Below are 11,073 nucleotides of genomic sequence, written 5' to 3' on the forward strand. Positions count from 1 at the left end.
GGCCAAACTATGTTTAGATGATGTCTATCATTCTACCACAACTGCAACAGAGAACACTTTTTTACAGACATAGAACAGGCCCCGGAAAGGAGGCTGAGATGCGGATGGTCTGTGCAATTTCCTTCCGCGCCTCTTGGATGCAATACATGTATACCAATGCATCTATAGAAGGGCCCGGTTATACAACTTGAATTTTTCCGGGGAATGTGGGGTACGTGGGGGTTAACTAAGAGCCTGGGCAAAGACCAGGACTCTCAATATAGGAAAGACAGACATAGATTTTCCAGATCTTATGGTAAATCGCGCATACGCAACCTAGCCATTGAGTTTGAGTGTTTCGACCAATTTTCACTTATTGGAGAAATTCAACCTTTCCAGAATTCCCCGTGGTCTGTGACGCTTTTGCCCCGGTATTCGGTTAAAGTGATCATGGACTACTGCTGTGCTACGAAGTGCCTAGTGCGAAATATCCCCAGAATTTTCCCCGATATTCTGGAGTACCCAGTGCGTTCCTCGTGGAGACCATGCACGCTACACTTTGAAACTTTGAGTGTTTACAAGGCCTTAGCGGAGGATGCAAACTCAAATCCGAGGGGAATTGAACGTTGGTCCTTCGTGTCTTTAGAGTTGGTTAACGTGTGCGCTCAGACGCGAACGTTCGAAGTGCCCCCACGCATAAAGAAACATTGAAGTCTTTCAATAACGCCGAAGATCTAAATCTCCCACTGCTAGATTTGCCAAGAGTCGAGTAGTCAGAAGCGAGAATATTATATTCTCCTACGTAATGAGGTAAAACGAAGCTAAACTATTCGGAAAAATAGACATTTTCTATCGCACTTCAGCTGCCCAAGGAGAAATGTCTGATTATGCTCAGACACCCGACCACATTCTCTGATATATTCGGGCCTTGCCTTCCGCAAAAAGATCCGATGGTAGCCCGTTGGAATATTTCCCTTTGACTTGAGTTTAGAAAGGGTGTTTAACCTCATAGACCGCAGCTATTAAAGTTCGCACTAGTGCAAGATGATTACGCCAAGATCAACCCTACTTTCTCTTCAAATTCGGAATTTTCCCTCAAAAGACCCATTTGTCGAAACCACATTGCGGAAGAGTTTACATTTACTCCTCAGTCTGAGTTCCTTCGAGGCTTGACCACATTGCACAGTACACGGAATAAGGTGGGGCATTCTTGTCAAGTTGAGACTGGGCAACGAGTCCGACGGTGGAGACAATGGGATTTTAAGACTGCCAGCCCCCGGATTGTGCTGATATTTCAAATTCGTTGGGACAGCCCCAGATGCGGGAGTTTTCGCATGATAAGAGATTCGGCAACGACAGTCGGGAGTTGCAAGAGTACACTTAGAGATCAGGAACGCGAAGCACCGCAATATGCCCATGGAATTCTGTCCTTCTTTCCTCCCCGGGCCTTTCTTTTTCTTGAGGTTGCATGCTCCAAGGAAGATAGAGGGAGAAACTCTTGCTATACAACTAGCAGAGCAGGGCCTTTACAAAGGTCTGCACTAATAAAGAACAAGCAAACGGACTCTCCAACACTTTATAGTATTAATATAATAGTACCTTAGCCTAATACATACCTTTATTAGCTTATTAGTGTGTATAACTTTTTGTTCTACTTGATAGATATACAGCTAGTATAATACTATGGCCATGAAGTGTATACTCGTTATCGTAGTTAAATTAGATCCATTTCCCACTAGACTTGGTCCATGGTGATCCAGTATTCCACCACATTAGGGCCCAATACAAGAAGGGAACAGCAGCCACATGTTGGCTTTGCCAAGGCTCAACACTTATACAATTGTAGTTCATTTCGAGAAATTCCTACTTAAGCATATTCGGAGTTCAGCAAAATACCCCCACATACAAGGAGTTAGGGCGTCTTGGCATGTAAGCAGGTTGCATCAGCCACATATCGTTTAATTTTAAGTGGAGAAGATGTAAATGACCGGAACGGAGACTTATCGGAACATGTACACGTCTATAGTCCAGTGGCTATACTCCGTACATGCTTCTGGGATTACTATTTCGATTGAACTGTATACCATGATACATACGCATTCAGCTGAATCAATGCATAATGTGATACGTAGTTAGTAAAAGACACATTCAAAGCCCTTCACTAAGGAATGCTATGAGTAGACCCACAGTATAAGCAGGATGCATACATCCATAAATATGTATTCTAAGATCGGCCAACATAGCCCTGGAGAGGCAACTTATGTACTTATAAGGGAAAATACGGCTTCGAAGGAATCCACCTAGATTCAGAGCACTGTCTGTCCTCACAATGTCCGCCCTCACAATGCCCGGCTATTTCTTGATCTTCGTCCTCATTTTCTTGTTCGCAGTTACTGGCAACGCCTCCCGTCACGATCCTCTTTTGCGCCTAGTCTACCAATTTCCGAATGCAACTTGGGTTGAAAATATTGCCGTTCGACCGAACGGCAACTTGCTCGTGACTCTGGTGAACACACCTGAGCTCTGGGAGATTAAACCTTCCCGGTCACTTGGAGATCCTCAGCCTCAGGCACGAATGATCCACCACTTCAGCGATGCTGGGATGGCGACTGGGATTACCGAGCTCACACCTGACGTTTACGCGGTCATAGCCTCCAACCACGTTTGGAAAGTTCAACTGGATAATACAGACGGGGAGGCTATGGTGGCACCGATAAACACCATTCCAATGGGAAGCTTGAACGGTATGGCAGTCCTGAACCGAGCGGCGGGGTTGGTCGCGATCGCCGACTCCCACCTTGGGCTTGTGTGGCGTCTTGACACCAATTCGGGCAATTACTCCGTCATGTTGAAGGATGAGACCATGGCGCCGAATGCCGATATTGGGACATTACTAGGAGTCAATGGGGTGAAGGTGCTGGGTGATTACGTTTACTATGTCAATACGCCCCGTCGGCTTTACTGCCGTGTTCGTGTCAATACGATTACTGGTCAGGCCGTTGGCCCGTATGAAGTGATCAGTAAAGGAGTTCTCGCAGATGATTTTGCGATTAGTCTACGTGGTGTGGCATATCTTGCCGGTCTTACGGACAATGTGGTAGTCAGGGCCTTTCTCAATGGCACACAGGAAGTCGTTGCCGGGAGCCTGAATTCATCTGCGGTCAAGACGGCTACCTCGGCGGCGCTGGGGCGAAACCAACATGCAAATGTTCTTTACATCACGACCGGGGGAGAGACAGGAGATGTTACCATGTATAGTGGAAAGGGAAAAGTCATGGCACTTACTCTCGATGCATGAGTTGGAGAATGGAATTTTGCCGTTGTATGTAAAAGGACGCATCATTTATTGAATTTCTTCAATTAGCACACTCCATAGACGTGACCAATATACAATTTTGAAAATACACCACCATGGGAGACTCGCCGTGTGCAAATAAATGGCTGCTGGGTGAAGATCATCCGCTAGGGGGAAATGCGGGCTCATCACCGCACCATTATTCGTCCGGGTGAGTATTCTCCATAGTATGCAGTGAGAACATCCCACGGTAAGCATCTTGCAGGACCTCGGGAGACAGCGGCAGGAAGCCCACAGTAAGCATCTTGCAGAAGATAGGAGTGATCAACCAGGGGTTGAATAAGTGGAGATCTCTGGAACTTATAAAGGAATCTTCTCGCACACCTTGAACTCCATAACATCATTCTTTTAATCAACCTCACCTCAGCAATGAAACCAATTATTACAGCCTTGGTCTTCCTATTGCCAGCGTTCTCCCCGGTCGAAGCACAGAAAGAAGCAGTACCCTCGTCGGGATGTATGGAAGCAGTATGTCGCATGTCTTCCAGAATCTTCCGCCTTTCTAACATTTAGCTAGTGTTTGCAGCTGGCCGGTGGCTTCGGCTCCTTGGCATACTTTCCAGGGAACAGTAACCTCACTGTCTGGGACGAAAAACAACAGGAAGCTCAATCCGCTTGTCGAGTCCAGCCGACAACGACTGAGGATGTGTCAAACATTCTTCATATACTCCTAGATGCATCATGTCGCTTTGCGGTCAAAGGAGGTGGCCATGCTCGGGACCCTGATGATTCTGTCTCTGTCGGTGGTGTCACTATCGATATGCAAAAGATGAGGTCTATCGAGGTTTCCGCAGACCGACTGAGCGTAAAGCTGGATAGCGGCCATGTGTTGCATAGTATGTATGTTGGCCTTGAGAATTACAACCTTACTACGTTGGGGGGAAGAGTTGCAGACGTGGGCCTGGGTGGGTTTGCTCTTGGAGGAGGGTTCTCCGCACTATCTCCCATGTACGGATTGGCGATGGATAACATCTTCGAATATGAGGTACGCATAATTTCCCGGATTCTCAGCCGGAACAAGCAGTGTGCTAATACTTTCACGAAAGCTTGTCCTACCTAACGCTACCGTCAGAACGATCAATGACCAAACACACCCGGATCTTTACTTTGCCCTCCGAGGGGGCATGAACAATTTCGGCATTGTCACACATTTTACCATCAGGGCTGTCCCTCAAGGCCAAATGCATGGAGGAAGTCGAATTTATTCTGTGGATAAGAGGGAGGATATCCTAGAGCAGGCATACCAACTGACGACAACATGGAAGAATGATACTGCAATGGCATTTTACTACCGATTTGAATATGACCAAGAGGCAGACGATTTCATCCTCGGGATGAACCAAGAATACGCACATCCGATATCCAACCCCCCGCCATTTAGACAGGTGAATGAGGTTCCGTTCGAATCAAGTACTCTCCGGATAGATTGGCCGAGCAACTTCAGCGTCGAGGGTATCTCGCCATCTGGTGGCCGGTATGACCTATGCATATTTACTTTAAATCCAATTAACAAGACTAATCAGTATTAGAAACCTGTATGCGACAGTGACCTACTATCCGTCCGCAGATCTCGACCGAAAGATGCAGGATATATTGATGGAAGAAATACAACCGATCAAGGACATTCCTGGTTTTACTCCGAGCCTCGTTATCCAACCTCTGTACGAGGCCGCTATCCGCGCTAATAGCGAAAGAGGAGGGAGTGCTGCCGGTATAGAAGCTGATGGACCACTTACCGGTACGTTGGTTCCCACTGTCTATTAAGATAGTCATGGTGGGCATTAAGTAAAAGGGAAGAAAAGAGAGGGACAGCATTTAGAGACAGTTACTGACGATTTTAGTTGTTCTGTTCAACACACGATGGAATAATGGCGCGGATGACAGCGCCATCAACGCGCTCGCGGGCAGATGGGTGCAAAGGGCAATTGATGCGGCCCAAAAAGCCGGAAAGCATCATCCTTGGCTATATATAAACTACGCAAGCAAAGATCAGGAGCCATTTTCCGGTTATGGCGAAGCGAATCTTCGGAGATTGAGGGACATTCAGAAAAGGATGGATCCCCAGGGCATATTTACGTCAACGGGGCTATGCAGGGGGTATTTTAAGCTGATCTGAACAACCTTAGAATGTATGCAGTATGGGGTCTCTGAGGACACTTGTGTGAAAATAGGAAGCATACAATCTGTCAACGAGATTGTTGAAGTTGTTAGTCTGACAGCTATTGAATACTAAATTGGAAGGCGGTCAAAATCTAATGCGGCTATGCCGTAGATCGGGCCGATGTCAATCGCCACCATCCTCACCGCCTGCCCCACGATAACAGCCGTATCTGGGCCAAACATGCAATGCTCTTCACCACTTCCTCTCTTTTCTCTGTGAGTCGAGTGTTACTATACTTATTTTATTCTTTTCATCATTTTCATCTGCTGCTGGCATCACTAATCTGTGCTAGCATCTGGGAGCATAGTCACGCGACTCTCAGCCTCATCCATCTCCTAAATCCGATCCAATCAGCCTTGGCTCCATGATAAGCATCATCCTCTCTCTCCTTGATGCAATCTTCGGCAAAAAGCGTCAACGTCATTGAGGCTGAGCCCAGGATTGCACAAAGGGACTCTCCATCCTCTACATCCATATTTTGGACTTCCCTGCCAGCCATTTCCCTCACCATCGCCACCTAGTTCATGAAGACTGTCACCCCAACGGCCGAGATCGATCTCGTTGCCTGCGCTGAACAGTGTTTTACAGAGGGACCATAATCAGTCTACCTAGCAATAATAATGCCTGGATCAAGCACAGCGTCGTCCAGTCCGATTCAGTCCAGCCCCCCGCCGAGGATGCGAGCAAGTGCGAGGCCGGTGGAAAGACCAGAGGGACATGGCACAATCCAATCTGGAAGCTACAACGGCTGCGAAGGAGGCAGCTCCAGGGTGAGAGCCTTTCCTATTCGCCCCGGGTCAGATCGCAAGAGACGATTGACCAGTACCGGTGAGGATGCGAGGTCGCAATGGGGGCGATCTGGAGGCACGGCTGGACCGGCCCGAGACAATGGGGGATCCTCCAGGAGTATCTTGCCACATAGATCTGTTTCAATGGTACTGCCTTCGTCCCGCACTAGGACTTCTATTTCTGCAGCACCTGGGTCGTCATTTGCGACAGCAATTGATATCTCTTCCTCCCCCCCAAGAGCGTCTCATTCTTCTACTTCTGGCGAACAACCACCGGGTCCTTCTCAACGGGAGAATCAAACACACTGGCTTAACCAAACTCACTCCAATACATCTGTTCACAACGATCCACACTCACCATTTATGGATATCGCTCTCCCCAAATGGCAAGCAGATTCGGATGTGTCAGAATGTCCGATCTGTGGGGTAGCCTTCAGCTTCTGGCACAGAAAGCACCACTGTCGCAAGTGTGGAAGAGTCGTATGTGCATCGTGTTCCCCACATCGGATCACAATTCCCAGACAGTATATTGTCCGCCCTCCTGAGTTTGTTGACCTCGTTTCCGATTCTCCACAAATCCCCTCCTCCCACCCTCCACCGGTCGTCGATCTCACGGACGATGATCCTGTTCTATCTTCATCAACATCGACAGCAGCAGCAGCAGCAACCACACGAACAACGGCACTCAATCCTGCTCTTGGCGGAGGCGAAGAAGTACGACTTTGCAATCCATGTGTGCCAGATCCAAACCCGAATCCCCTTGGCTACAATACCGTGCGGGCACACGGCCATCGATCCGCCCATTCTCTTTCATCCACTATAGCCAACGCATACCATGCCTTACCAGTTAGTTCTCCCCTATTACTTTGCCTAATAAAATATGGTCTGACATGAAAACGCGCAGGGCCCGAGTCATAACCACGAAGCTCGCCAGGAACGACGAACCGTGGGTGCAAATGACCGACCACAGTTCTTGAACGAACTGAACTCGCAACCCCGGCAAGTTCCCTCGGCCACTGGCGTAGCCCGACCACGTCGTTCATTTTCTAGTCGCGACGGTAACCCGCGCCGCGGACCTCCATTGGATGAGGGTGATTTTTGCCCCGTATGCAGACGTCAATTCCTCCCACTGAGTCCCGAGCAGCCTCTCGAGGCGCGCCAAGCTCACACCCGGGCATGCATCGAGGGCTATTTGAGCCCGACTGCCCCACCCCGGACATCATCCGCGCAACAGAGTCCTCCGCTGCCTCGCCCTCCGCCAGCAGCCCGCATGCTTCCATTTGTGGCCACGGAGAAGGACTGCCTCGGTGAGGATGGCCAGGCAGCGGAGTGCACGATATGTATGGAGGACTACGAGGTTGGGCAGACCCTGGCCCGTCTTGAGTGCCTGTGCAAGTTCCACAAGCACTGCATTGTGGATTGGTTTGAGAGGAAGATGGAGTGCCCTGTCCACAAGCTTTCCGAATAAGTTGCACATCCATCTAGTGTAAATTTGAAATCTTTTTGCTAGCTTAGCTTTTTTGCTTTTACTACTTTTTGGTTCACGGCGTCTGGGGATTTTGTTTCTGAAATCCCTGCTCAGCGTATAGGTCTCCCGAGTCAGTTGAGATCTAATAATCAATGAAATCTCATCTCCATCTGAAAACAGTAAGTCAGATGTAGACGCACCGAGGTGTATGTCACGTGCCCCTAAGATGCTAGTTGAAACTCAAAATCAAAAGCACTCTCACATCACTTTCACAAAGTGACAAGCGAGTCAAACAGGACTAAGTGGTATTACAAGAGAAAGGTAAGCTTTATTTGATGGATTCCCCTTGCTTGACAGAACCCACTCTGCTGAGGCATGTTGATCCTCCACATCGGTGGTCGGTGCTTGTGATCACCGTTCTCCGTGCATTTCTACCTAAAACCGCGGCTGTCATCGATAACGACGCTGGCAAACCCAACAATTACCTCTCCTAATGGGGAATTTGAATTGATGTTAATGTGTAACAGTGATCTGGTCTTCGAACCGGTATTATAACCTCGCACTGCATGGAAATCGATCCGCAGCTGCAACACGGCCGACACGGGGACCCTCAACGGTCTTTTTACACGCCGACCCGACCGACAATGAGCACAGGCCCGGAATACCCTGAGCCTCCCTCCCACGCACCCCTAAACTCCTACCAAAGCCGGGATACACATGGTGATGGACACGGGGAGACGCACCCATCTTTCTCGATCGGTCCAGACAGCAATCAATCTCCAGATCCGCACGACACAGCATGCGACACAAAACGGTCACGAGCGTGCGAGCCCTGTCGACAGCTGAAAGTGCGCTGCGACCCAGATCCAACGCACCCGGAAGGGTCATGCAAGCGGTGCGCGAAAGCGCGGCGGACGTGCGTTGTGACTGCGCCGACGCGCAAGCGACAGAAAAAGACAGACAGCCGGGTAGCGGAGCTGGAGAGGAAGATTGATGCGCTCACGGCGACGCTGCAGGCATCGCATTCGACCGGTGCGCTATTCTCTGGTGGAGCGGGACAATCACCGTCTGGGCGGGATGAGCAGCTGGCTGGTCGGAGGTGGATGGGTGGAGAGTCGAAGATGGCTGGAATCAAACGGCAGCATACCGGCGAAGTCAAGGATCCGTCTGGTGGGCTGCTGGCGCCACGGTATTCGCGACCGGGTAGTCCGTCTGCGGAGCAGATCCCTAGCCATGCGTCCACGCACTGGCGCAGACCTGTTGGTGGTGATCCTGCGCCGTCGCTACCGAAGCATGAGGCTGCGAATGAGTTTGCCGATATGATCGACCGCGGGATTATAGATTACAAGACTGCCAACGCGGCATTTGACCGGTATATCCATCAAATGGCACCGGAGCTGCCTTTCGTTGTTTTCCCTCCGGGGACTACGATGGGCGAGGTTCGGCGCAATAAACCCTACTTGTTCCTTGCTATCATCGCCGCTGCCGTTGCCGTCTTCAATTCCGATGCACAATCCATCCTCGTGAATGACCTTTATCGTCTGATCGCCGAGCATGTTGTGGTCAAAGGCCAAAAGTCGCTTGAGCTGGTTCAAGCTATACTAGTCTGTTCTATCTGGTACCTGCCACCAGATAACTTCGACGAGATCAAGTTCTTTACTTTGACACACATGGCTGCGGTCATGGCAATGGAACTTGGATTGAACCGTCGCATGTCCGATAATAGACGGAGCTTCAATATGATCCGCGAGCTAATCATTAAAAAGCCATCGGGTCCGGCGTTTGATCCAGATGGACCGGAGGCAAGGCGGACTTGGGTTGGCTGTTATTTCTTATCTGTCCAGTGAGTTTCAAACCGGGTTGTTCTGCTGTGGGGATCACCTGCTAACATTTCGCAGGATGTCGGCGGCTATGAGGAGAGTGCACCTGATCACCTGGCAGCCGTACATGGACCAGTCCCTTGAAATTCTAGAAACTCACCCGGATGCCCTGCCCTCCGATAGGAATTTGAAATGGTGGGTAAGGCTGGGATCCCTCATGGAGGATTCTTCACATCACTTTTCTGACGAGGATCCTGGGTCCATCACCACCTTCGCCGACAGTAAGGTGTGGTATAATATAAAAGTATTCGAAGATAGATTGGCACAGTGGAGAGAAGGGGTCCCGCGGGATGTTTACACTGGTATGCGCCGGCCTTGAGGATGGTTTTTAATGATCTTCTGCTGACAATATTCTAGAGCCAATGATTCACATAGAACATGTTCTGAGTCTCTTCATTCATGGATCTGCAATGTGCCTGGACTACAACACCGGCATCAACTCTCCATCTCAGGATGAGTTGCACAACCCATCAATTGCGGCAGCCGTCAGTGCGTTGACCACGGCCATACGCTGCATCCACGAGAGTCTGGACATCATTTGCGCCATTGAGATTGACCGACTTATATGCTTGCCCACCACGTCAATAGCGCGGACAACGTATCCCGTGGTCAGTTTGATAAAAATATACTCACTGTTCATATCCCAAGACAGTCGAATCAGGCAGATTCTTGACGTGCAAAGTCTCAAACTAGATTATTATCTGGACAAAGTCATCGCGCATTACCGTGCCGCCGCGGCGCGTGATGGTGGCCGTGTGGCAGCGAAATTTGGGAACATAATGGTCTTGTTGCGCAATTGGTTTATCAAAAAGCGCGACCAAGGAGATCATGGCCGGGAATTGAAAGAGGTCTTTTCAAATGACCAGAAACCCTCCGATCGCCGACACACACATCAGAACCGTGATACCCCGAACGCTGCATCTGCCAATCCAAGAACGCAGATGGCAGCGGGCATGACACCCCTCCATTTCCTGAGCGAAGTAGCCATGGGCGACCCAGCGCACCGAACGAACAATCCGAACTCTCAACGCCCAATAGCTGCACAATCCTATCCCTCCAACCAGAGCCCAAGCTCAACAGTGCCGGGCTCATCCAGTTTTGGGCCAGACCCGCCCCAAACCAGCTGGTCACCTGGCACATCATACCCAACCACTCTCCCGACCCCAGACTCGACCCAGATGGAGACGAGGGGTTACTACCAAGCCTATCCATCCACCGAACTCACACCGAACTACCCAGATCTACCGTCGAGTGCGCAGAGTCAGGGATACCCGGATATGTCCACCGTTGCTGGGATGCAGCTTGCTCCTCCGATGGGAATGACCCCCGAGCTCGGCATGGACCCGAATTTCGGAGACCCTTGGTTTATGTTAGGGAATATTATGGATGAGGGACTGTCTACGTTGCCGCTTACTTTTGATGGGAATTTCGGATTGTTTTAG

At 49.8% G+C, this 11,073-nt stretch overlaps 4 protein-coding genes across 4 annotated transcripts; all 4 read left to right on the forward strand.

The window, feature by feature from the left end:
• Positions 1 to 2,308: 2,308 nt before the first annotated feature.
• On the forward strand, positions 2,309 to 3,277 carry N7525_007890 (uncharacterized protein; the record flags this gene model as incomplete). The annotated part of the gene is made up of 1 exon (XM_002568306.2): positions 2,309 to 3,277. One exon carries the CDS (start codon positions 2,309 to 2,311, stop codon positions 3,275 to 3,277), a length of 969 nt encoding a protein of 322 aa, XP_002568352.2.
• Positions 3,278 to 3,703: 426 nt separating this feature from the next.
• On the forward strand, positions 3,704 to 5,098 carry N7525_007891 (FAD-binding oxidoreductase; the record flags this gene model as incomplete). Its single annotated transcript, XM_061214243.1, has 4 exons — positions 3,704 to 3,802; positions 3,861 to 4,319; positions 4,381 to 4,808; positions 4,864 to 5,098. 4 exons carry the CDS (start codon positions 3,704 to 3,706, stop codon positions 5,096 to 5,098), a joined length of 1,221 nt encoding a protein of 406 aa, XP_061068674.1.
• Positions 5,099 to 6,172: 1,074 nt separating this feature from the next.
• N7525_007892 (phosphatidylinositol-3-phosphate-binding ubiquitin-protein ligase) lies at positions 6,173 to 7,751 on the forward strand (the record flags this gene model as incomplete). Its single annotated transcript, XM_061214244.1, has 3 exons — positions 6,173 to 6,763; positions 6,809 to 7,129; positions 7,188 to 7,751. 3 exons carry the CDS (start codon positions 6,173 to 6,175, stop codon positions 7,749 to 7,751), a joined length of 1,476 nt encoding a protein of 491 aa, XP_061068675.1.
• A 566-nt stretch (positions 7,752 to 8,317) lies between these two features.
• N7525_007893 (putative C6 transcription factor (War1)) lies at positions 8,318 to 11,073 on the forward strand (the record flags this gene model as incomplete). Its single annotated transcript, XM_002568309.2, has 3 exons — positions 8,318 to 9,594; positions 9,650 to 9,933; positions 9,989 to 11,073. The coding sequence occupies 3 exons, from the start codon at positions 8,318 to 8,320 to the stop codon at positions 11,071 to 11,073; spliced, it is 2,646 nt and encodes an 881-aa protein (XP_002568355.2).

This window comes from Penicillium rubens (genome assembly GCF_028828025.1).
Source record: "Penicillium rubens strain IBT 27055 chromosome Unknown utg000003l_segment0_segment0, whole genome shotgun sequence".
NCBI lineage: Eukaryota > Fungi > Ascomycota > Eurotiomycetes > Eurotiales > Aspergillaceae > Penicillium > Penicillium rubens.